The sequence below is a fragment of the Daphnia pulex genome, chromosome 11 (genome assembly GCF_021134715.1).
Source record: "Daphnia pulex isolate KAP4 chromosome 11, ASM2113471v1".
In the NCBI taxonomy this organism is placed as follows: domain Eukaryota; kingdom Metazoa; phylum Arthropoda; class Branchiopoda; order Diplostraca; family Daphniidae; genus Daphnia; species Daphnia pulex.
This window is the reverse complement of record NC_060027.1, coordinates 381924-402989: the sequence shown is the minus strand read 5'-3', so window position 1 is coordinate 402989 and position 21066 is coordinate 381924. Positions and strand designations below refer to the sequence as shown.

The 21066-nt window shown below is 39.3% G+C and overlaps 7 protein-coding genes and 1 long non-coding RNA gene across 10 annotated transcripts; 5 read left to right on the top strand and 3 right to left on the bottom strand.

The window, feature by feature from the left end:
• Window positions 1-26: 26 nt before the first annotated feature.
• On the bottom strand, window positions 27-1330 carry LOC124207231 (thioredoxin-related transmembrane protein 2 homolog). Its single transcript, XM_046604589.1, has 5 exons — window positions 1021-1330; window positions 775-955; window positions 532-715; window positions 274-469; window positions 27-211 (listed from the first exon to the last, which is right to left on the bottom strand). The coding sequence occupies exons 1-5, from the start codon at window positions 1168-1170 to the stop codon at window positions 113-115; spliced, it is 810 nt and encodes a 269-aa protein (XP_046460545.1). The 5' UTR covers window positions 1171-1330; the 3' UTR covers window positions 27-112.
• A 969-nt stretch (window positions 1331-2299) lies between these two features.
• On the top strand, window positions 2300-4574 carry LOC124207229 (mucin-5AC-like). The gene is made up of 6 exons (XM_046604587.1): window positions 2300-2602; window positions 2921-3312; window positions 3373-3458; window positions 3520-3668; window positions 3727-3859; window positions 3919-4574. The coding sequence occupies exons 1-6, from the start codon at window positions 2527-2529 to the stop codon at window positions 4253-4255; spliced, it is 1173 nt and encodes a 390-aa protein (XP_046460543.1). The 5' UTR covers window positions 2300-2526; the 3' UTR covers window positions 4256-4574.
• A 1278-nt stretch (window positions 4575-5852) lies between these two features.
• Window positions 5853-9600, top strand: LOC124207218 (probable cyclin-dependent serine/threonine-protein kinase DDB_G0292550). The gene is made up of 9 exons (XM_046604574.1): window positions 5853-6126; window positions 6443-6613; window positions 7138-7672; window positions 7743-7798; window positions 7861-7994; window positions 8063-8205; window positions 8310-8485; window positions 8595-8778; window positions 8841-9600. Exons 3-9 carry the CDS (start codon window positions 7656-7658, stop codon window positions 9511-9513), a joined length of 1383 nt encoding a protein of 460 aa, XP_046460530.1. The 5' UTR covers window positions 5853-6126; window positions 6443-6613; window positions 7138-7655; the 3' UTR covers window positions 9514-9600.
• A 103-nt stretch (window positions 9601-9703) lies between these two features.
• On the bottom strand, window positions 9704-12413 carry LOC124207220 (protein-tyrosine sulfotransferase 2-like). Of its 3 annotated transcripts, none has more exons than XM_046604575.1 (5): window positions 12278-12413; window positions 11687-11920; window positions 11225-11476; window positions 10696-11144; window positions 9704-10631 (listed from the first exon to the last, which is right to left on the bottom strand). In XM_046604575.1, the coding sequence occupies exons 2-5, from the start codon at window positions 11903-11905 to the stop codon at window positions 10328-10330; spliced, it is 1224 nt and encodes a 407-aa protein (XP_046460531.1). In that variant the 5' UTR covers window positions 11906-11920; window positions 12278-12413; the 3' UTR covers window positions 9704-10327. The 3 variants fall into 3 exon arrangements, with proteins under 3 accessions (XP_046460531.1, XP_046460533.1, XP_046460532.1); XM_046604577.1 differs by having other exon boundaries at window positions 11225-11464; XM_046604576.1 differs by lacking the exon at window positions 12278-12413 and adding an exon at window positions 12027-12161.
• A 108-nt stretch (window positions 12414-12521) lies between these two features.
• Window positions 12522-15361, top strand: LOC124207217 (protein MTO1 homolog, mitochondrial-like). Its single transcript, XM_046604573.1, has 12 exons — window positions 12522-12741; window positions 12803-12852; window positions 12916-12984; window positions 13052-13238; window positions 13306-13595; window positions 13664-13809; window positions 13876-14203; window positions 14270-14472; window positions 14533-14664; window positions 14740-14970; window positions 15034-15094; window positions 15159-15361. Exons 1-12 carry the CDS (start codon window positions 12522-12524, stop codon window positions 15258-15260), a joined length of 2019 nt encoding a protein of 672 aa, XP_046460529.1. The 3' UTR covers window positions 15261-15361.
• LOC124207222 (Golgi SNAP receptor complex member 1-like) lies at window positions 15268-16497 on the bottom strand. The gene is made up of 6 exons (XM_046604580.1): window positions 16355-16497; window positions 16181-16289; window positions 16043-16118; window positions 15792-15982; window positions 15661-15732; window positions 15268-15603 (listed from the first exon to the last, which is right to left on the bottom strand). The coding sequence occupies exons 1-6, from the start codon at window positions 16380-16382 to the stop codon at window positions 15366-15368; spliced, it is 714 nt and encodes a 237-aa protein (XP_046460536.1). The 5' UTR covers window positions 16383-16497; the 3' UTR covers window positions 15268-15365.
• Window positions 16498-16741: 244 nt separating this feature from the next.
• Window positions 16742-18036, top strand: LOC124207221. Its single transcript, XM_046604579.1, has 4 exons — window positions 16742-17077; window positions 17142-17269; window positions 17342-17519; window positions 17596-18036. Exons 1-4 carry the CDS (start codon window positions 16742-16744, stop codon window positions 17707-17709), a joined length of 756 nt encoding a protein of 251 aa, XP_046460535.1. The 3' UTR covers window positions 17710-18036.
• Window positions 18037-18240: 204 nt separating this feature from the next.
• LOC124207216 lies at window positions 18241-20913 on the top strand. Its single transcript, XR_006879848.1, has 6 exons — window positions 18241-18406; window positions 19279-19327; window positions 19790-20113; window positions 20181-20297; window positions 20359-20596; window positions 20749-20913. It is a non-coding gene; the product is annotated as an uncharacterized LOC124207216 (long non-coding RNA).
• Window positions 20914-21066: the final 153 nt, after the last annotated feature.

Sequence of the window (21066 nt, the reverse complement as noted above, 5' to 3'; positions counted from 1 at the left end):
CATCTATTTAAAATTGAACACAATAGTGGGTGGTGGCACAATTATATTTAAAAATCTTTCATTTTATTTTTATTAAAAACACACCTAATAACAACTACTGAGATAATTTAGTTTACTCTGACTTGACCCGCTTTTCTTTTTTCTCCTTGATTGGATTATTTTTACACTCATTGTAAAGATTGTTGAAATCTAATTGTACTTTGACGTTATCCTAGTAGAAATTTAAAAATTCGAGTTAATAATAAGTTAGGGAAATACAAAATTAATAAGTACTTCATTGAAGATAAATTTCTGTAGCTGTCCCTTGCTGTCGATGGCTGGTCTACGATCAAACTCTTCTCCGTTTTTGAATACTATTACAGTGGGTAGCTGCCGGCTAAAGGACGTGTCGTTGACGTAATACTTCTTGGCTAATTCGGGAAATCGTCCCACATCAACTTTGCCGAACTTCAAATTGTCTAACGAATATCTGGATGAAAAAAAATTGTTTTACAAGATGGTGTACTGGTTAAAAGTAATTTCTGAACATACTCTGCTGATAATTTTGAATAGATTGAAGCAAAATTGACACAGCTTGGGCTCCAAACAGTGTAGAATGTCACAATCCAAACAACCTTCTTGTTTCTGTTCAGCTCCTCATCCAAAGATGTTGCATTGAAATAGACAACTTTTTCTGGACCACTGTATGAAGGCTCTGGGAATAGGATTGCTTGTACTGAAATAGGAAAATGTTAATGATGATTATGTTTTAAAAACTAGTTATGGTTTACTTACAAGTTAATAGCACCACATAGACTAATCCATATCTAGGATCTGCATTGAACCATAGAATCAAACTGGCTACTTTGCAGTACATGAATCCTGTAGACAGGTACGCCAACATCGTAACAGAGCCAGTTTTTCTGGCTCTCACCACAATCACAAATAGAAGGAAAAACATGATTTCAGATTGTTTCTGCAAGTAAAAAGATTGAATATAGTAAATTCAAGTTTAGTTTACTTAAGGAAATGAATGTTTACCATGTCCAATTCACATTGAGATTCACTCGGAGGAAATAAGTAGTTGCACATGGGTGATATAGTTTTCAGTACCAGAAATGAAATACTTAGAAGACTGCTAAGTAAGTAATATGGCAGGATAAGTTGTTTAACATCATCGAAAAACGCCATTTTCAATAGAAAATTTAACGTATTTCCCTTGGGTGTCGCCGCGTTTAGATTGACATTAGAAATAGTCCCAGTAGCCAGCAGTCGAAAAATGTAGAAGGTATCGACTGAAAACGTAATCGATAGCAGGGCGATAGTTCGTTTTCATATAAAATTTATAAAAGAATGCACGAACTCTGAACATCCAATTCCGCCCGGTTTGTCGTCCATTATGATTCATCATGAAGAACGCAATACATTTAAACATTCGACCTGCTGTCTTTTTCCTTGGATTTCCTATTTGAGGATTCACGACACTCTTGGTACGAAATCCTTATTGAATTTCCAGAAGCCTTAAACCAAAAACGATGAATCACACTGTTGGAGCAGTCAAAACGAGTTAGCAAGTGCACTGAATCGTTGGCAAAACTAGCGAAACCTATCGAAATGTCAGTTGCGATTTAGGTTACAATATGTTTGCAATTTAGGTTGCTAAGTCTTCCCTGCATTAAGTGGATTGTTATTATGTAATTATTTTGCATACTTCAAGAACTGGTTTTTTTAAACAAACATCGACAACTTTCCTTTTCTTTCCATGTCGAAATCACTTATTGACTCACAATCGGTGCTTGAAATCTAGATTTTAAAAGTAAAATTTGTGAATCGTGAACAATGTCGACCCATACAAGAGTTCTGATCGAATACTTAATCGTGAAACTTTCCTATCCTACGTGCCACCCATAGCCAAAGTCGTTTTACTTTATTTTCTATCAAGCAAAGGAGAAAGCCTTATTATTTTCTGGCAACAATAACCAGTTATTATTATATGACATCTAATAAACTAACAGATGATTTCTGCACATGACTGTTGTGCTGGTGCAGACGAGAGGAAAACTTAATAAAAAACACTGTCACATGCTAATTCCGTCAAGTTTGCAAAGGCGACAAATATTTCAATCGTTAATAACACGAGGCTCTCTCGAGGTCATTGCAATTCGCGATAACAGGATATGTGTACCATGCCTTCGATCCAATAACCAAAAGTGATATTTTCTTTTACCTCCCCCCACCCCCTTTTCCTTTCTTCCCTGGGGATAAAGAAATTAGAGGAAGAGTTGGAAAAATAGAATAGGGGGCAGCATGACTTTCATTCTCATTATGTGATCAGCTGAGTCGTATGTGCACTTTGCGAGTCTCCGTTTTAACCAAGACACCAGGACTTTTTCATTCGAGCAGGTGATGTGGTGCTGAACGGTCCACTCTTTGCAGCACTTGACGAATTCTACCAGCTATTCGCACCCAAGAAAATTACTTATCTCGTTGCAGCCAAGAGTTTTTTAAGTCAACTTATTTTTAACAACTAGCTTATAGAAGCAAGAAATGGATTCCCGCCATATTGCCATTTTAGTTTTGGCCATCTTTATCTCAACTGTGGCGCTCGCATCTGGAGTAGATGGTAAGCATGGTTCTCATGTTAATGTGTCGGATGTGAGCGATGTGTATAGATTATTTTTTATGTTAGTGAACTAGTACGATCAAGTTAATCGATACTTTTTGTGGTTGGAATGTCGTGGGTTGCATGCAGTGAGAGTACATGGGCGGGATTAAGTTCGAGTTCTTGTCGTTTTCGAGGACTCCTCGCTAATGGTTTTTCACGGGGACCGTAGTCATGCCAACGAATGTGTTACTATTGTAAATCAATCATTGCCCTATCAGTTGAATCAATAGCCATTCTTTAATGTTTATTATTCTTTGCTTTATTTTCGCCATTCAGTAACTGTAGCGGCACCTCCATCTACCAATACTTCTGTTGCTGCAAATACCGCGACCACAGCGCCTTCCACATCAATTAAAGATACGAATGTGCATGCGGTTGGAAGTGATCCTTCCGCGATTGAATCGGTACTACCAATTGAACCTGCATCATCTACGGGTAAACTAAACAAAACGACAGAATCTTCTGCTACATCTTCTACAACCGCGGCCTTGAACGGAGAGACAACGAAAGAGGTGGTTTTAACCACGTTAAAGCCTACGGAGGTATCGACTGCAAGTACCTCAGCTGCTCCTACTTCTAGCAGCACCGATTCCACAAAATCGACTCAAATTGTGAATGATCATGCAATTCGTGACGTCTCGTCTGAAAAGTGTTCGGCAGCTTACAATGTAAGTCGGGATTCATTCATTGAAGTTGTGAATAATGAGCTTATCATTCTTCTTTCTCAGGCTGCAAATAAGGTCAACTGGGTCCCAGAGAAGGCCATTCTCGCCGTTTTAGAGGGAAATGCAGTCGTCACCGTCGATCTGCTCTGGTATTTGTTGTAAATCAATACAGTTAATCGAGTTAATTCACATGTTGTCATGGTTTGTTAGCGAACAGTGGGATGTTATCAAGCAGTTGGACGCTAATTGCACCAACACAAAAGTTAAATTGGATGCGGATGATATTAAGGTCGCTCCTATTGTTGCAGGCCTGAACTCAATGTTTTCAGCCATCTGTTCTGATAAAAAAACTTTCAATGGTAAGTTCCATCAGTATAGTTTTCCCGGTGCAATGTTAAAATGGTTATTTATGTTTAGTGCCTGCCGGAAATTCAATTCCTTGCGTTGAATTGATTCAATCGACCACCAAGAATTGTTCAACTAATTCTCTTGCTAAAGCCGTTTTCCCAACTGAGGTGCTTCTTGAAGAGATGGTGAAAGAGGACTGCACGTATGTAACTATACTATTAATTTGTTTTCCGCTTTAAATCAATGTTCTTTTATTTCTAGGGTGGTATTGAAAACCAAGGAATGTTTTATCAGCGGTCTTGGACAGTCGGATAAGTGTACTGAACGCCAGCGAGAGGCAGTGAAAAAAGCGATTAATATGGTGACACAGGGTCTGCCATGCAGTCTCCCTATTTCTACAGAGAAAACACCAGACGCATCTACTGAAGCCCCGTCCGTTACCACTACTACTTCCCCTACAACCACTACTACCCCTCCAACCACTACTACCCCTACAGTCACTACCACCAAGTCACATTCTCATAGTTCCGCGAATGGTTTCCAGGTTAATTTTTTCACCGTTCTTCCAGTCTTATTACTGGTTTTCAAGTTTTATTAAGTTCAGAAATTTTCCAAGGAAATTCTTTTAAGCAAAACTTCGATCCTATCCTTAGTTCTTTTTTTGCGTTTGAGTTTGATTAACTTTAATAATTTCAAAGAACGTTATTTGGTGATGTAAAAAAAATGTATTTTTGTCCGGATGTATTCTTAATTTTTCATCGTGCATTTCAATAGCACCACATACTGTATAAGATTGCACTATTGCACGCAGAGGAACCTCTAACTTAGCTCCGTTTCAATCATGTATAATATTTCGAAATGTGTTAATTACCGTGTCGTTAATGTACGGAACCAAATAAATCGAAAGGTAAGACTAATGGGATGTGTTAAGTAAATTTAATGAAGACTGGTAAGAAAATTGATATTGACTATCATTTTTAGGTGATTGTATTAAACTATTGTTTCTCCTTGTCCGGATGAAGAGAAAAAATGGTTATTCCCAAGTGTATTGTCGGTGAGTGTTGACTCATGAGTGGGTGCTGGATCAATGTGTCAATATCGACCTCGTTCCAGCCGAACACTAGTGAGTCGAACGATTAGACCATAGCATGTGTGATGTTAGTTTTCCCACACATGAATAGTTTATATGATTGGGTCTAGTCTTTTTCTACTCGATGAAAACTCTATCCCGTGTGCTATCTGCGTGTGCCTTCTACAACAAAGTTTTTGACCAAATAATCGATCATAATGGACGTTGGATGAATAATTCCTGAAAAGTCGCTACTGACTGCTGTTGCTGACATTTACAAGTTTGACGCATATAGGTTGATTATCCGTCTTGATCGTCGCATGCTGTCATCTTTAAGTGGCGTTGACTTTTATTTGATGAAGGTAATTTTAAAGTAGAAATTGTCATAGTAACTTTAGTTTACGTAAGCCTTTCCTTCGGAATTTATCTTGATCCTCAGGGGACACGCGTGCGATTGCTCTCGTCCCACGTTTGCTCCTGTTCTATTTAATTAAAAGTGTTGCCAAAAATTAGCAAGGATTACGTCTGCTACTTCCTTATGCTGTTTTCAAAGAAGGCATTTGTATGGATTTCTGTTGGATAGGTGAGCTAAGCTTACGACCTGATGTAAGGATTAAATAACAGTGTTCGAATTTACGATATTACGTTTTCTTTGTTGTTATTATGTTAGCGTGTTCTAGCCAATTTGCTTTTTATTTTGCGTGATTATGCCAATCAGCCAATCTCGTCAAATTAAATTTAGTTTTCCAAGTTGCGCAATATTTGATAGTGTTAGAACTCTGGCCACAAATTTGATTCAATTGGCATAGGAAATTACTCGTTTGCATTCATTCACTAAATTTAATCTGCTTATTTCCATTAATAAATCAACTTTATCTGAAAGAATATTATATTACGCATCGTTACCACACGTTTATAAATAGCTATCAATACTGCTGAAGGTCGTTGAGCTCCATCCTTTTTTTATTACCAGTTAACAGGGAAAAAAACACAATAATAATAATTATTATTTTCTAATTCTTGTTTTAAGATCTTGTTAAATTAAAACTTAAAACCGGAGAACTTTTTGTTTAAAAATTGCCCGCAAAGTGGCGCCACTCTTTGGTGGCACTGCAATCTGTGGTCAGCTGTTTCAAAATTTTCAAATTCAGATTTGATTTCCACATTTTCTAGCATGTTTTTTTGTGTAACGTGTGACGTGTCGTGTCTGAAATTGCAAAACCATTTTGGCCAAAGGTTTTTAATAGTATAACCTTGAAATTTTGAGAACTAGTTTGTTCAAGATTAGATTACCATTCAGTTACTCTACCGGACATAATCTGATAAGCAGCATGGACGACGATTTTCTGAAATTCTACGAGAAGTTATCTGACTATCTCCAACTTGAGCAGTTTGTACTGGTAAGTGGGAAACAATTAATATATATTTGCATAACAGAGTCTTAACTCTACTGTATGTTACCACAAATTCTTTAGTAAGTTGTTCAATAACTTATGTACTCCATGAGGTTCACTGATTTTCTTTGTTGATAGATCATTTTTTTGGCAACTTACTAGTACGTTTTTATTAAGATAATGATTGTGTTGTTCAAAAATGAAATTAGTGACTAATTGAATCAGGTTTCTTGCCATTGGGGTAACTCTAATCCAAAATGCTTTTAAGAAGTCATGTTTTTTTGTTCAGACAAAAGCCTCTCAATTTTCTCTAATTGTATAGGGTTACAGGTGGGAGAGTGATATGTAACACGATGATACAGTCACGCAGGTTAGCGTGGCTGCCCTTCTGCCATATTCTCCTTCAACACGCGCCATCACAAAACACGAAGAAGGTCAAATTGCAGAGATAAGCGATGGACGATTCCTTTTTCTGGTTGAGTTTTCAATGAAGGTAAACAAATTTTTCAATTCTTTCAACAATTCGTCAGTGACTCGATTTCGTTAAAGTTAAGTGTCATTTACCTTAGAAAGATTAAAAGCTCATAATTTCTCCATAATCAAGTAGGCTAAACAAATTGTTTCCTCCAGGAAATGCTCCCCTTAAGCAGGTGGGGTGTATAATATTTTCTGTACATAAGTAAGTTCTTTAAATTCCATCACATCATCGACTCCCCTTGGTCGTGAGATAAGCATACGTTCGATAGGCCAATAACCTTTTGTTTCTATACCGTTTTAATTCTTTCCCCAGAAATGGCTAACAATTTTCAGATGTTTTGTTTTCAAAACAGGAAAGAGAATGATGAACTAGACAAAGAGAACTAATAACAATCCAAATAAAGATAACGATGCTCGTAGATAACAAAAACAAAAATAGTATTTCATCACGTGAAGTAAAACAGCTGTACATTCGTTTTTTAGTGCACGAAAACCATGATACCAAAATTGTGTCTTATGCCATTTCTAATTCTCTTACAGTTTTTCCCTGAAAATGCTGATAGATTCGGAACGGTGCGGATTAATCGAATCATTAGAGAACCCGGTCCCGAGTCTTTCCGTTGTTTACTACTTCGTGAGGACGACAATTACCGACGCTGATTCGTATCACGTCTCCCCCGAGTTGGATGGAAATCGATGCAGGAAGTAAGAAAATGGGAAAAGAATGGGCTGCTAGTGTTGTGTCTATATGTACGGCACGCCAACGTGTGTGTATATACACACACAGGACGCATTCTCTGAATAAAAGATTTTGTCCGCGGTGTTGCCGTCAACCGTTGACGTTGCAACAATTCCCCCCCACCCACAGAACGTTTTCGACCGCAGCAGCACACACGAACGTGATGTACTTGGGCTTTTGTTTGTGTCTTGTTTTTCGTTATCCCGCCCGCGTCCACCTCGGCCAGCTCGAGAAGGATATCATTCACCCCTCTGATTCGATAGTGGACGGACTGTAGCTATAGCAACAATCCGAGTGACTGCGAATATTCAATTGGAAAATGGCTTCTTCTTTAAGGTACGTAATTATTGTTGCGTAATAGCCTGAAAATTGATTTTGCTACTAATTCTTTAATAATAATTTACAGTCAGACAGGGTTAATTACTGCCTTAATGGCCTTCAGTCTCTGCATCACATGCGCAGGTAATCTATTTTTTCGGTTAAGACGTAATAGTGATTGAAACTTTGTGATTATCTGCGCGTAGAAAATCAATCGATTGGATTCAATAGCGGAGTAGCTGGAGGAACTGCAGGTGGATCGAGAGCCAATTGGGATCAACAACAACAAGGACAGTTTCGACCATTCGGCAGTGACAAACCGTGTTCCGTCTTAGTCAACGTAAAATCTAATGCGCGTATGTGTCTAATGATGGCCCCTACAATTCTCTTGTTTTTGGCTGCCAATAGGAAACAATGAATCAGAATGACGCCCAGGTGATTGTTGAGCGGATCCTGATTACAGCTGATACAATGGGCAACAGCTTCTCGTCCTCTTCGTTTACGGGCGGGTCCAACCAGCAACTAGACACATGGGCTGCACAGGCTTGCGGGTACTATTTACAATTTACCTAAAAACAACTTATTCCTTTTTTGTGTTGTTGTGTAATCAGACCGGATTTCTCTTTCGTCGTTTTGTTCATTTCTCTTATTTTAGACAAATGCAAAACATTGTAGGTTATTTGAAATCGGCCTGTCAGTTCAGCCTTAGTGCTAGTTCCATATCCAGCACAGGCAGCACCAGCTCGACGGAACTGGCGGCCCAGAAAAAATTAGGCGCCATGAATGCGGCCAAGGATTACCTCTGTTCCAACAACCAAGTTAACCTTAAAGGTAGAAATTTGTATTCATTCCGGGTCACGCAGGGTCCACCTGTCTAGCCGGTCGCCTTTTCTCTCATTTCGAATGGACGACAATATTGACGCATATGATTATTTCTTAGAAATGGCCATGAATAATGGAGCGCAGTGTGCCCGCAAGACTGATTTGAATGAGTTTGGCTGCAACATTCAACAAGGAGCTCAGCCTACCTTTGTGCAAATGTTACCGTCGCCAAATCGCCAAACATTGAAATACGGAACGTCCATTATTCTCAGCATGAACAGTTACAATGGTGACGATTGCAAGTATGAAACAAGATATTGGCTGAATTGTTAAAGAATTATTAATAATAACATGTTATCAATAGGTACATTGCAGATGTAACCAATTGCATCTTGGACAAGTACACTCGTGGAACGGATTTTTGCAGTTCGAGGGCGTCAACCCACTTTGGCCGAATCTTTGATGTGATGCTTCAAGGCGTTCAGTGCAAGACGGGCGGCTACTCTACATTCAACACGTTTGACAGCTCCAATAGCTTCAACAACAACCCAGCTTTCAATCGTTTCCCGAGTGGCAGTAGCGGCAGCAGCAGTAACGGCGGTGTCAACTTCCCTAATAATAATCAGAATAATTTTGGTTCCAATAGTGGCAGTTTTCCTCAAAACTTTCCTCAGGGATCAGCGAGCAATTTCGGTGGGCAAGGTACTAATAACTTTGGCTCGAATTCTGGTAGTAACTGGCCGCAGAACCAAAACGATTTCGGAATGAACTCTGGTAATAATTGGCCGCAACAAAATCCAAATTCTTTCGGAGTCAATTCCGGAAGTAACTGGCCACAACAGAATCCTAGCGGTATGGGACAAAGTTCAGGGAGTTTCGGACAGAGTTCCAATAATTTCGGACAAAGTTCGGGATTCGGTTCAAGCGGAACTATCCCACCGTACAATCGAAGGCCTTACAACAACAGCGGAAGTGCCATTCAGACTACCATGGCTATGGTTGTCACCGCGATTTTTACCGCATGTTTGGTCTTTTAAAAATCATCCCTTCGTGTTAAATTAAACATCACACTTGACGATCCCCATATCCAACGATGAAAGAATTTACCGTCCATCATCCCTTTTTACAAAAACAAAGTAGCATTATTATAAAATCCTTTAATAATAAAAACTCCATTTGCTGCACTTCGTTTGACAGTACAGCACCAAAAAAAAAGATTGTAGTTAGTTATTTCTGTTACACCACTTTGGATATGTATATTTAGTTACTCTTTGAAGATACAAAAAAATCTGTAAAAAAAAGGACATTTTTAAAGCTATTTAAAAAAGAAATGAGACACGACTGACGGTCACAACACAATCCTTCACGTGACTTTGTGTTTTTCCCATATTTGGTCATTGTGTCATCGATCAACTGAAATTTTTTCTCCGTTTGTTTTTTGAAAACGCATTTACAATTTCAGGAAATGGAAATCAGGATCGACGAACAAAACACTCAAGAAAAAATTCATCAGCCCTTGGGCAAGATAGGAATATAACAGAAGGAAAAAAAAAATTTTAAACAGACCTGCAACTGGCTCATTCATGGAACGAGGTAAAAGAAAACAAAACTGAGATGATTATAAAACATTGACGGCCTTCGTTTTTCAACAACAAATATTTTGAAGCATACAAAGCGCACTTAAATCATTGTATAAAATGTGTGACAAGTACGGCTTGAGGGGAGTGTGACAAGAGTAGTCATCATTGGCAAAGCGATGCAAACATCACTTGACTCGTTTTGAGTAAATAAGAGTTTAAAGAGAGAGAGAGAGCAAGAAGAGTGAGAGAGAGTGAGTAGCTAAAAGAATTTTTAATCGGTGAATTTGTCTTCAAATTCATCGCGGGGTTGTTGCTGCTTTTTGGCTTTGAGAAGCTCTTGTGTCTTGTTCACCCAGTGTCGTTCTTGCTGGGCTACTTTGAGCGTGTTGTTGGCTACCCACTGATCTGCATCGCCGTAATTGGGTGGATTAGCTCGAGGATCGTAGCCGAACGTTGACAGCATCGGGGCGATATGGGGCATGTCTCGGATAACATCTTCAGGTATTTGACCCACCCATTTGCTGAGTGCTTCCAAATTAATTGGTTTCACAACCTGATCCGACGATCTTTCAACCCTAAAGTAAGTTGTTAGTGTTAGGAGAAGTGAAATGCGAATCAAATAATTTATGAAAATTATACTTGGAGAGTGAAATTCCACCAGGTCGATTGATGAGTTGTTCGTGATGCAAGACTACGTCATCCCATGGAACGTCTAGAAATTGAAGGATTTTCTCCATCCACACTTGAGGATGAAGGACAAGTTGTTCATAATGAACCATCAGGCACCGTGAAGGACCCACGCTTTGACACTCGTTGTGCATAATGGTGACAGCTTTGTTCCATTTCGTCAAGCAATCGCGGTAACTGGTCAAGTCAAACCCAGTGATTGTCACTTTCCGAGTGATGATCGAGTGCACGGTCGCCCGTCCATCTCGGACCATGAGTAGAAACTTGGCGCGAGGGAAAAGTTCAGACAGGTAAACGGCTGATTTCATTGTAAATGGGTCCTTATTGCACAATCTCTTGGCCGGCTCGCCGTGTTTAGCCACAATTTCGACTATGAACGCAGCTATGGCTGAGTTAAGCACCTAGTATTTACACGGAGCAATTACTATCTCATCAAGATAAGAAAGAAATTGACTATTTGCTTTTGTTTTGTAATATTTACCTCGGCGGTGACGCCGGCTTCTTCCAGCCGCATTTTTTCTTTCTGGGACTTGACCCACTGTGCGCGCATTTGCAGAAGGCGGGGTAAGACACGTGTCTCTTCTCCACAGCGGATGTCCGGATGGGCGTCCAACAAAACTCGAGCCAAAGTGGTTCCTGACCGGGGCATTCCTCCGATGAAGATCATGGGTTCCATTCGGTCGTAACTGTACGTCCGCTTGTCGGCGTCCACAACGATATGCTGTAACAGAGGCTGCCTCGTTTTTGGTGTGTCCACAATTTGTTTTGTGTCAAGGATTGTTTTAAAGAGAAAGAGCGTGCAAGGGGAACACAGAAGACGGGACACAGGAAGTAGATATAAGAAGGAAGTTAAGTTTGTTACTCGTAAGCCTCCACCATAGGAAAGGTTAATTTGTTTTTGTTTAAAGATGTTGAAAGTTGATTGGTGAATAAAGAATCATACCTGGCCCCCAAATGGAGTTGAGTTGCACGGTCTCTTCCATATCTGGTACACCATGATTAGGATGAGAAAAGGTACTCCATAGGCTATCAAACGTTTCACCCCTATTCCTCGAGTGAACACCATGGTGAAGAATCTGCCTGTAAGACCCGACGGTGCTTGCTGTGAGAAGGAGAAGTGAGCCTTCTTACGCTGGTGAGAGGAGAGGAATGGCCACTTCATACCATTTCTAGAGATCTAAAAGAGCGAACATCAATAGATCAAGGAGGTATACTGACTGCAGCCACAGCTGACCCTTTCACATCAGTTTGTATGGCACAGAAAAGATAAGATAAGTATATACTAGCTAGCTGTGCATGACTGCTCTTGAATGGCTGTTGACACAGAGACTATCGTTAACCAATTGCCCCGCAAAATAGATCACTTTGCCAGATTATAGGCGGTGATGAAAACGTTTTGAAATGATAAGGGTTCGAAGGCTGTGAGATCAATAGACGTGATAATGAGAAGAGCTTCAGCTACATAATTCAATCAGGTATACTACAAAAAATGAATGCTTAAACATGAATACGAGTGTTTTAAAAGAGTTATTACCTTTTCTTCGAACCGCAATATAAATATAGGCTGTGATATGTTTTCGATTTAATGAGAAATGCCACGAAAGAACGCTTACGTCACAGGTTGTCAAGAGTAACGAAAAAAGCAGACGAATTCCAACACAACAACATCGTCTCGTGTTGTGAATTCTCGTGTTTTGTAACTGTTCGAGCCTTTTTGCAGATTTATATTACTTTCAGCTTAAAATGGTTCTCTAATCACGTGCTTTATTAATTAAAAAATGAAATACGGAGGATTTATTCTGAAGCGCTGTAAGAGTTGCTTTGGGTCCCAGTCTCTACGTGTTATCAAAAGCGAAAGATTCTTAAGCACTACTACCGGCGAAAAGAATTATGATGTCATCGTTGTTGGAGGAGGTCACGCCGGAACAGAAGCTTGTGCAGCAGCTGCAAGAATGGGGTGCAAAACTTTATTGCTCACTCATAAGATCGAAACAATTGGTAATCAATGCCTATAAATTTGCAACAATTGAGCACTATTATATGCCCATTTATTCACCAGGGGAAATGTCATGTAATCCTTCATTTGGGGGAATCGGAAAAGGACACCTGGTAATTTCATATTTGTATAGTTTATTAATTTATTAATTTTTTAAATAAATAGTTTGTATTCAGATGAGAGAAGTTGATGCTTTGGATGGGGTCTGTGGCAGAATCTGTGATTTATCTGGAATTCAATACAAGGTAAGGTTAATGATGTTAAATATTTATTATCAGGATCAAAATTTAGATGAGGAATTTCATTATTTAGGTTTTGAATAGAAGGAAAGGACCTGCAGTGTGGGGCCCCAGGGCTCAGATTGATCGTAATCTCTACAAAAAGCATTTACAAGCTGAATTATTTCAAACAGCAAATCTTGAAATTAGAGCTGCAGCTGTTGAAGATTTGATTGTTGAAAATATAGATGGTCATGAAACTTGCTTGGGTGTTTTACTAGGTATGTGGCCAATCAATTTGTTTTTAATTGCATCATCATTCCGATTAATCTTTACTATACATAACAGCTGACGATACAAAAATCTCCAGTCGATCTGTAGTGATCACTACAGGTACTTTTCTACGTGGCCAAATCAACATTGGATTGGAGACCTACCCAGCTGGCCGTATGGGAGACAAGCCAGCGATCGGATTGTCTCATACGCTGGAGCGATTGCAGTTTAAACTTGGTCGACTGAAAACTGGTACTCCGCCTCGTTTGGATGGCCGAACCATTGACTATTCTGTCTGCGAAATCCAGCGGGGTGATGACCCTCCCATACCTTTCTCATTCATGAATGATCGAGTCTGGATTGAGGTAACCATTTCCTTATAAGTAATACAGAAAATGTAACGGAATAATTTGTTATTGAAAACATAACATAGCCGAATGATCAAGTCAACTGCCACATTACTCGTACGTCACCAGCCATGGAACGTATTATTTTAGACAACCTCCATTTAGACCGCCATGTCCAGGAAGAAACGCGGGGGCCGCGGTATTGCCCGTCAATCGAATCGAAAATGCTGAGGTTTGTCTAACTAGTTGTTTTGTTAATACTTCGTTCATATTTACTAGAAAATTTTTGTATGCGTAGGTTTGGTGGTAGAAGACATCAAGTTTGGTTGGAACCTGAAGGTCTTGGTCTTGATAACCACGTAGTCTATCCCAATGGACTGTCTTGTACTCTTCCAGCCGAATTGCAATTTCAAATGCTGAGAACCATTCCGGGACTAGAGAAAGTTGAAATGATTCGACCTGGTTATGGAGTTGAATATGATTATATCGATCCTCGTCAAATTCGAAAAACGCTGGAGACTAAACCGGTTAACGGTCTTTTCTTTGCTGGTCAAATCAATGGGACAACTGGCTATGAAGAAGCAGCCGCTCAAGGAATCATAGCCGGTATCAACGCCGGCCTCAAAGTAAATCAAATGCCAATTACATCAATTACTAAATTTTATTTTATACTTATGTTACATTGATAACAGGTAAAAAATCTTCCCAGTTTTACAATTGATCGAACGGAAGGGTATATTGGAGTCCTTATCGATGACCTGACTCGGATAGGTGCACCAGAACCTTACCGAATGTTTACATCTAGAGCTGAATTTAGACTTTCTCTGCGGCCGGACAACGCAGATTTTAGACTAACTGAAAAAGCATTTCCGACGGGATGCGTATCTCAAGCTCGGTAATGTATTGAGTTTTTAATTGTAAACTGTTCTCATCCTGATGACGATTTTTTGTTCAGGTATGACCGGTGTGTGAACACAAGATTGTCCCATAATGATGCTGTAACTCTTTTAAAATCCATCAAACGACCTTTGAGCATCTGGCGCAAGATGCTTTCTCTCCCTGCTACAAAAACGTCAACTCATAGAAAGTACTTCAAATTATCAATCAGCTTTTTTTTTTAAATTTCTAATCGCAACATTTCGTGACTTGCTTCATATTTTAGCGCATTTGAACTTCTGGCCTTACCGTGGCAGCAGGACGGAATTACGGTGGCACTTTTAGATTCAATTCTGGCTGACGGACGACTTAGTCATCTAGTATCTGACCCACTACTGTGCAAGAGACTTCAGATCGAATCATTGTACTCGAATGCGATTGATGATCAAGAAGGAGATGCCGTACAAATCCGTGCGGAGGAAGCCCTCGCCATCCCAGACGACATTGATTACTTAGAGTACGAAAATGATTGCCATTTGTTCTAATTCAGTTTGCGTTCTAAAAACATATTTTTGTATAGGAGTTCCATGTCTTTGTCAAACGAAGAACGAAACAAACTAAATGAAGCACGGCCGCAAACGGTAAGGAATAAAATAAGTAAATCTTGAAATCTAACCTAATCTTTCCTAACATTTTGGCTTGTAGATTGGTGCAGCTTCTCGGATTTCTGGCGTTACACCATCTGCCATTCTTACAATATTACAGTACCTTAATCGAAGAAAACGTTTGGCGGTAACAAACTCTTGATCAAGGATAATGACTGAAAATTCTTTGTAATGAACCTTTAAGGAAATAGTAAAGAGCGGGAAGAGCCATCACAGTATAAAATATAGAAGTTTTGAAAGTTATTTTTTAACGCTGAGAATAGAGGAGCAATAGAATGCAACCAAAACCAATCACGCTTCCTAAGATGATGGCATCTCTCCTCTTGCGGAAATTGATGCGCTGAACTACGCTATTGATTACAGGAAAACGGGAAGCCAAGTCGTTGACGCGAGCTTGCATTCGCTTCAAGTTGCTACGTTGATTTGCTATGTGTTCTTTGGTTTCGATGGCAATATTGATCTGATCGTCCACCATCCTCTCAGAACTAGATTAAACACAGAATCAAGCCAATGTAACAATAAGTTTATCTTTAATTAAATACCTCCTCAGGTGCTCATTTTCCTTCAGATAAAGATCAGTGCGCCTATTTCTACCACTGTCATTTTTGTAGGCACTGCAATTGTAAGATAAAGAAATTGTATAGGTAAAAAAGTAACAGTTAGAATTTCTTACTCTATGTCTCTTCTAACACTTCCAAGTAAGTCTTCCCTTTCCTTTTTGGACTGCAAGTGAGATGACGTCTTCTGGAATTCAGTGGTGTAGTCCTGCAAAATGTCACGGTGACGCTGGAGAGTGTGTTGCAAAGCTGCACTTGGGGCTTGAGAGGCAGACACTTCAGTCATTTGGGAGTTAACATCGGTGAGCTGGAAAAATACAAGTAGGCTATGCATTTTTGTGTGAGTCATGGTTGACCCCAAAGTTACCTTGCTAAGAAGCTGTTGAATTTCACTTGACCCTGATTCAAAGGCAAAATTTTCTCCAAGCAGATGAGCTGATTCTCTGCAAATCGAAACGGAAATGATGTAAAAGTGTTGCACTATTTCGTAACACTATTAGGCTACCCATTGGATTTAGAATTGTTGAAAGGGGTGGATCCTAACCCTAATTTACTGAAACTGACCAATTTTGCATCAATTTCATTTTCTAGCTGTCGGGCTTGCTTCCGCAAATCTGTATCAAATAGAGGACATATTATTTGAAAAACCAGTCCCATGACTTTAAACTAGTATATTTACCTTCCCAAGAATAGGTTCCTCTTGTCATATTGATGACGTTGACTGTCTCCGTTGTCTCCAGCCTGATTCCGTTTTACGTACTGTAATTTGATGGGATTTTACAAGCAACGAAGTTCACGAAGAAGAAAACATAAATAAAACTGAGGATAACAGATATCTTGAACTAGAACGACGAAATAACACGTAAAAACTGCCAACAATAACTAGTTTTGGATATTTATGTAGGTCTGCTCCTGTCAGTTTACGACGACGTATTACGGGAATTGATTCAACACCATTTGACAACGGTGTACTTACAAAAGGGTTTGAAATGAAATAACCGTTTTGACAAGCCTGTGTTCCAGAGCACGCATTTTTCACGTTAACCCAAAAACAAGTTTTGTTAAAATGGCATCAAGTTTGAAGAGTTTGTCACAGATTTGGAATAAGACTTCAAGGTCAGACGGTGCAACTGAAGAGATTACTCATACGTTGGGTGTCAATGGCAGTGGGAGTAGACGTCAATTGTCTAGACAGTTCAAAAGTGTCTCCGATGCTACGACGGAACAAGAACAACCACAGCCCCAAAGGAGATTATTACGTAGCAGAGGAGTACTTTCCTCCATCAGCAATCTCAATGTAGCTAATGTGCCCAAGGAAACTCGTAAACTCATCCAAGCTGGTGCTGAGAAAGTCAACCAAACATTCAATGATGTTCGCAACACTTTTGGAACTTGGTCCCAGGTTTGAAGCACAACTCTTCTTGTGTATAATTTAGTAGATTCATATCATGTTTATTTATCTACAGAAACTCAAGAATAATCCAGCTAGACGTCGACAAAGGCTAGTGAATAGTTCTCCATACACACCAGGAAGAGGAAAAGACACTCCAAGATCAAAACAGTTGTTGGGACGAACTCCAACTAAACTATACAGGTTTTTTAAAATGTAGTTTGAAATCATTCAAGAATTTAAAAACTAATTGCAGTGTTTCTAACTATTCAACAGCCCTTTTGGCATTGAGACACCATCGAGTCGACGTCAGCGAAATCATCAGAATTTGTACGGCAAACCTGGCACGTATACCCCCACGCGAGCCACAAGCAATAAGCGTTCTGGCAATAGCAGCAACAATGCCGATTTGGGACCCATCTTTAATGCTGCTTCCGTGTACAGCCCGACCCAGGTATTATTCACTCGCTACACCTGCCCAGGAAAAGCGATTGATCATCTCTCTCTCCCTTTCTATCTCTCATCTCCAGGCTTTCCCGAAAGACGTCCAACACGTTCGTCAAGGTGTAGAAGACTTCAACCGAGCAGCTGAGGGCGTGGTCCGTCGCAGTCTCCGACATCAGATGTCCACCGCCCACCTATAAACACTCAGTTATATCGCTTATTTTAGTTCTCAAATCCAAAACGTATTATTCCCTTCTCTTTATTTCCTTGCCCATTCCGAAACGTCATCCAGTTATACCCAGCAGCTCGTTTATGAGACGATTCTTCCAACTACTTTACCTTTTTATTTTTTGAATCATCAATGCGATTTACCTCAATTTCTCTTAAACGTTTTTTTTTTCATAACCAAAGACAATTTCGCCAGGAATCTCGGATCCAAACTTTTGAACAAACTTTATGTTTTCTTGCATTTTTAAATCTTTTTTCTTTCGGCCGCAAAAAATAAACTCAGCGTTTTTTTCTTTTTATTCACGTATAGTTTTTTTCGTGCATGATTGAAAAAATGTTTGTCTATTTAAAAACAAATTCTGAAATTTTCTTTAAAAGTTGACTGTCAACAGGAATGCGGATGAATGACGAGGTGACTATTCAAAGTTTTGAATTTTTGCGCTTTTTTATTAATTCCGTTCCTTAGTTGGCCGATAGATGTCCTGGAATGTGCATATATATCTCCCATATCTCTTCTGCTCAGCACGTGCTTTGAAAAGATGAAAAGATCTAAAAGATCTTGAGAAATGTTTTAGTTTGTGAGCCAAAACGGCTAAATTTTTTATTGTAATCAACTTTTTAACGTTTCAATTTGTGCATCACTTGTGCTGAATTAGTCTTCATCAAAGGGTAAGTAGGCCTAAACTCAACATTTTCTTTTTTACTTTTCATGTCTTTCACATTCATTTCATGTTCTTTTTTCTTAAGCACTGTTTAGCTTTTCGAAAGGTATTATGGCCTAGTAATTTACATCCTCCCAAGTATTTGTGAATTTATAGTGTAGGCTGAATGTACATCAACAGCTCACAGAGAACATCACGTGAGTTCTAGAATATCAACTTATGGAGTAATTTCTAGTGTCATTAATAACCATATGGATCTAGGACGTTTCACGTTGAAACTATCAGTGAACTTTTGCGTCCCAACTACTTGATACATATTGGATTTGAGATCCAGGAATCGCCGAGTTTAGTGACTAGTCAATGCTGAATGCATGACCAGCTATTCTTAGAATTCAATTTCACTTACAAAGGGAATTTTCATTGGAGCATATTAAGGCGATCTTGTATTTGACACGCAAGTCCTGCTTTCACGAACTTGTAGTCAAGTCATCTCGTTAGGGCGTTCAGTGAACTGTTCATTCGCAAACTAGTTTGATGCCGAATGAATGAATAAATATGTATATTGCATTGATCTCAATCCAGATTTAATTCACTTGCAGCTTTGTAGGCATACCTTATTAGGTACACCCGTCAGATATAGCCTTGCTGGAAGTTTACATCGTCAAAGGAAATCCGATTCTTTGACACTTGTTGAGAAGCTTACCATAAAATTGTAGTTTACGTTCTCAAACTTGTAAGTTCTGTTTTAGACTTCTCTTTGGGTCTCCTCCAGTCCTCCTCCGAATTCTCACTGCATTGCCGCTTGTATTAAACTTTGCTGACTGAAGGAATCTATTCAACTGCCTATCCACTAATGAAAATCTAATCATTTATTTACAGATGTCATCTGCTTATACTGGAAAGGAAATCAAACCGATCAAATTCTCAGGTAAAAAAAAGGAACCCTTGTATGTGGGGTTTACATATGTTCTCCTGCGGGGATCGACTCTGTGTGTATAGTTGTCCCCGAAATCCATGAAACGAGATCGACGTAATGATCGTTTTCTTGTTCCCCATCGGCCACGACCCGCCCACAGTAACCATCGATCGTCTTTGGAATTCTGGGCGATAACGATCTGCTGGCCTATACACAGGGCACGATACTTATCCTTGTGGTAATTGGTCGCGCACTCTTTCTTTTTCTGCGAACACATTTTGTCCATTTTTCCTCCTTCCGGATGATCATCAAATTCGGAATTTCCATTTATCATGAAATCTAATTATAAACGTAATTTGCTTTTGAACTGATTAAGTAACTGACTTGCAACTTTTGTCCCAACTCTCTATACAAGGCTATAACTTTTCCATAACGGAGATTAAAATCAAAGTTCTATATATTTCTCCACTCCAGGTTGTTTTGTTGTGTCTGCGCACAGCTGCCATTGATTTTGTTCAATTAGGACCTTGTGAAACCTTTGGAAACACAATGGAACAAGAAAAGAACTTCCATTGTTTGATTCTACTCAAAGAAGGCTGGAGCACATATTCTCTTTCTCCCCCGTCCTCGGGGAAGTAGCCGGTCGTTACGCCAGACGTAATTGTCTGCGTCCAGCTCACTCATGTTCTGTGGCAAATAGAAACCTTGAGAGACATGCGTTCCCACTGGTCCTATTCCTTGGCGCAGCCCCCGCGATATATACTACTGGGCCTACCAAATGTCGGAGGAGGCACGCAGGTAAAAACTAATAGTCTAATATTCCGTTGATGAGTGTACATTTCAACATTGCCGATCTGTTGACAAGGTCATGACAGGTAGCACGTCAATGTTAATTATAGCATTGAAATTGGATTTGGGACCATCCCACGCCAACTACAGCCTTAAAGATGATAGACGCATATGAGTTTATAGAAGGTTAAAGGTAATCTTACTGCATGATGGCAGTCAAATGACTTTTCTAACCTGTCGTAAGTTTTATTTAGAATTATTTATAGCCCGGTTAGCCCCATAAAGGAATTCGTGAACAGTATCTAGATCCGTTTTCACTGAATGAGGTTATGTTACATCCTAGCGTAAAAGCCAAACAAAAGCAAGTAATAACTGACTAAAAACGAATTCTTCCGAGTCAAATTGGACTATCGATCGAGGAGTAATGGACCCTTTTCGGTGGTTCACTCGCCCTGAAAATTCCGAAAACCAGCAGCCTGGAATTCCAGAAAAGTAAGAAATTTTAAAACCTTTTTGAAAAGTAAAAAAATTTGGAAAATCCCAGAAAAGTAAGAAAATATGGGCAAAAAAAAAATATTTTTAAATATTGCATTTATACGTAAAAATGATAAATTGAATTGGCGACTCTGCACGGAATTTTTCAGACGAACTCACGAAACACGAACAATTAAAATCAGTAAATCACCTGCATCTCAATTTATCGTACGTATGCATGGCATTCTGAATTCTGCATGCTTTCTGATTGATGAACACAGCACCCGGATTAAGCCCGAGTTTTCTTTTTACGATCTAGGTATTTTTTTAATATTTTAAAATATGTTTTGAGTACAGACTTGTCTATGTTAGCAAAGCAAGTTATATTGGCATTCAGAAAAAAATGAGTCACGTGATCATTGCAAACACCCTCGCCTAAACTAAATTACTTCAATTGCGATTTACTTTTCTTATGCTACACTATTTTA